Genomic DNA, 3346 nt, shown 5'->3' with positions numbered 1-3346 from the left:
CTTCATTGTAAAACGCTCCACATTCGTGAGGCATGGCTCTTTGTACAACTGGTACCGAACTGAACACCCAAGGAGTCTGTTCGGCTACAAAGAATGGGGTGTTTGTGGCGCCCGTCTTGCGTACCAATTTCGACGCTATCAGTTCGTTTTGCATGTTAATTTTCCCGAGGTTAAACGCCGCGTGCAAAGCGATGCGACGCCGGCTGCATAGAGTCTACCACACTGAACACCTGCTCGCAGGGTTCATGGCGGAGCCGGGCTCGCAGTCGAAGGCGGCCGAAAACTCGGGCATGTTCAGTAGAGGTACATTGCAGCGCAGTTTGTCGGCTGGGTGCGTGGTCGAGCGCTGGGCCACCGGAGGTCGCTCTACGCCGCAGAACTTGTAGCAGTATGCGAGGAAGAAGATCTGCTCTTCCTCGAAGGCGTCCAGTCCCCGTAGACGCACCACGGCAGGGGCTCGTTCTGCTGCGAGCGTGTACGCGTCGTAGGCGCAGCGAGTGCCGCCATTGTCGGCCATGTTTTCCTCTAGCGTCACCGCGCCTGCGCTGGATGAGGAAGCTAGGCTTCTCATCTGCTCGACGAAGCAGGTGCTCGTCTCGCGGTAGGCGGCGTTGGTGGCGTTGCTCCACCAGTCTTCGAAGGTGCCCACTTCGTCGTACAGGCGGCCACTCACGTCGAACCCGTGTATGATTTCGTGCGCCACAATGGCGCCCAGGCCGCCGTACGTGACTGACAGAGGTGCACCTTCGGCGAAGAAGGGCAGCATCAGGAGAGCAGCGTTCACATTGACGACGTTGAGGCTGTACACGTACATGGCGTTTGCCTTGGAGTGCACGGTGGCTGCGTCGCTCCGGCCGATGACTCGGTACACTGACAGGACGTCGCTCTCGTGGTTTACCTCCACCAGACGTGTGGCCATGTCTAGGAAGCTGCTGCTGCGTGCGTCCAAGAGGAGCGGCTGGTACACCCTGTCGAAAGCGGCGTCTGATGTGAAGCTGGGGATGTTGAAGGCAATGTTCTTTGCTTTCTGGATGGAGATGTTCTGGGTGACTGCGTCCATCCACGTGGCTTGGTGAACGCGGCGGAAAAAGACGTTCTTGACGTTCGACACGATTTGAGTGAGTCGCTCGATGTCGGCCGGCTTGGCGAGTGACTTGGATGCGAACGAGTTCCACGTATCGAGCATCAGGTCGGCCATCCACTGCTGGCACGTACGCATCACCTCGTCGGCGGGGATGTCCTTCTGTGCGTGAAGAACGATTTCCTGGACGTGGCGGATGTCGTAGATTGCCTGGCCGTATTTGAGCAGAACTCGGAGTGCAAGGTATGCCTTGATGTCTTCTGGATACTCATGGCCAAGGAAGTACGTCAGCAGCCGCCCTAGGTATGCAGGGTGATGCACGATGACCGACTTCTGCGCCGTCAGCGCTGCCTTAGGTGGAAGATTTTTGTTAATGGCAGCCATCCACTTTTGCCAAGGGAAGTCGGCACAGAGGTTTCCCAAGTCTTTCACCAAGTATGTGAGAAGCACGTGGTCCAGGTTTCGTATGTTTGCTATTTCTTGCTCCACAACCACAAGGCGGCGCGCGAGATCGCTGTATTCATTCCTTGTGCCGAACAAGAAAGCGAGGCTTACAATAAGCTTTTCGTAGAGGGCCTTCTTCGCATCCGTCAGCTTCCCCGGTATAAGCGGCGCTGGAAGGCCAAGCACAACAGCTCCTTTATCTTTGCTCAGCGATTTGACCGAGTAGGAGAAAAGCACGTTCACGTCCCACCGCATGGACAGCGTGACCAACAGCTCGAGCAGGTCGGTGGCGTTGCTTTGGTACGGGCCTTCCTCGTCGGGCCATGCCAGTCCGATGTGCTTGAGGAATTTGCGCATCGACACTACTCCGTTCCCCTCGGGCGTCAGGGACTTCGCGCAGGCGACGTAGATGCTGGCCAGTTTGGCGAATGAAACACTGGTGCGGTTCTTGATGCTCTGACGGAACGTCTTCCATAGCGCGTCATGCAGCCGGGCGCGCACACTTTGCTCCACCTCGTCGAAAACGTTCCTCCGCAACTCCGTGGGTCGCAGCGAGTGTGACCGGCGCCACCCGTCGCAGACGTAGGCGTAAAAGTCGTCACATGGGTCGAGGTCTCCGTTCACGGAGCCGTTGATGAGCTTCGAGAGGGCCTGGCAGCCACTTGATCCGCACACCACTTCGTCCATAACGTAGACGCGTCGCGAGAACACGCCAGGCAAGAAAGCGGCTGCGCAGAACGACGCGGACAAGAAGATCACGAGAGCTGCACCGTAGCAGAGGGGTCTGGCATCCCGTACCCGGGGCTCGCGTTCCACGATCGACACCTCGGCTTCTTCCTCCATGAAATAAGACGTTGCAGACCTCCGGGTCGTCTTTGGGTTCCCTGAGCTGTCGACTTCCTGGCACTCGCGTGCTTCTGACAGCGCTTCCGCCGCTAAGTGCGGTAGATCGAGCTTTACCCAGAAGTCCAGCTCAGCCAGCAGAGTTCAGGCAGCCGGAGAGAGTACGTGGCACGTTTTCGTCGTCTTTGGCTTGCTCGTGAAGCGATTTCGCGCGCGTGAAGCGGGCCTGAGTTCCGGAAGAAGGTCAAAATAACAAACAGCCTGCCTTTATGAATTACCGTGACATTCGCAATGATTACTCCCCTTTTTATTCCATTTCAAATCAAAACCTTTCGTCATCGACGATCATTGGAAGCGGTTCTCTTTTTCATAGATTCATTTTACTGCCTCTAGGCGCTTTGTCTAAAATTACAACCTGGGTGTTGTGTACTTGTTTCAGGGGTATGCAATTCATTGCGTAGCCGGTTTAGAGCGCCGGCCGAGAAATGTAATGCGAAAACAAGCTAGTCAATATTTTTATTTAGGTCCAATTGAGCGTTGGTTTAATTTATCACCGTTATAATTTTCGCGACTTACGTACTACTGTTTACTATGAGAAAAATTCCGGGTGGTTAGTGCACATAAGATATAACTGCGGTGCGTGCTTTTCCTAGTCAAGGAAATGATGCAGACGCGGCATTGCCTTCAAAGGATCACGATTCGATTCCTTTCATGCACTACTTCTAAGGTGAGTTTGCAAGCCTGCAGCCGGTCTGTGCGAGTATTAGAGCGCGACGATGGGACGTGTTGCGAGCCACTAAACGAGGTCCTTGGAAGAACGAGACAGTGTTTCTGCATCATTGAGAAAAGGTTGAATAACCTTAACGACGCCAAAGAAGAAGACGTGTAGTGTGGTCTTGAGAGAGCTGCTGCAGCTGAATTTCCCGCCGAAAATTTTTAGTCTGCACTCAGTACACGCTACCCAACACTAAAAAAAAG

The 3346-nt window shown here is 54.7% G+C and overlaps 1 protein-coding gene across 1 annotated transcript; it reads right to left on the bottom strand.

The window, feature by feature from the left end:
* Positions 1-214: 214 nt before the first annotated feature.
* LOC149343287 (neprilysin-1-like) lies at positions 215-2368 on the bottom strand. Its single transcript, XM_089542352.1, has one exon. The coding sequence runs from the start codon at positions 2366-2368 to the stop codon at positions 215-217; it is 2154 nt and encodes a 717-aa protein (XP_089398478.1).
* Between the last annotated feature and the right edge of the window lie 978 nt (positions 2369-3346).

This window comes from Amblyomma mixtum, chromosome 5, assembly GCF_055824585.1.
Source record: "Amblyomma mixtum isolate Tamu chromosome 5, ASM5582458v1, whole genome shotgun sequence".
In the NCBI taxonomy this organism is placed as follows: domain Eukaryota; kingdom Metazoa; phylum Arthropoda; class Arachnida; order Ixodida; family Ixodidae; genus Amblyomma; species Amblyomma mixtum.
This window is presented reverse-complemented; position numbering and strand designations above follow the sequence as displayed.

Excerpts from the sequence above, each read along its gene's own strand:
- LOC149343287 (XM_089542352.1), bottom strand. The coding sequence starts at position 2,368 with ATGGAGGAAGAAGCCGAGGTGTCGATCGTGGAACGCGAGCCCCGGGTA.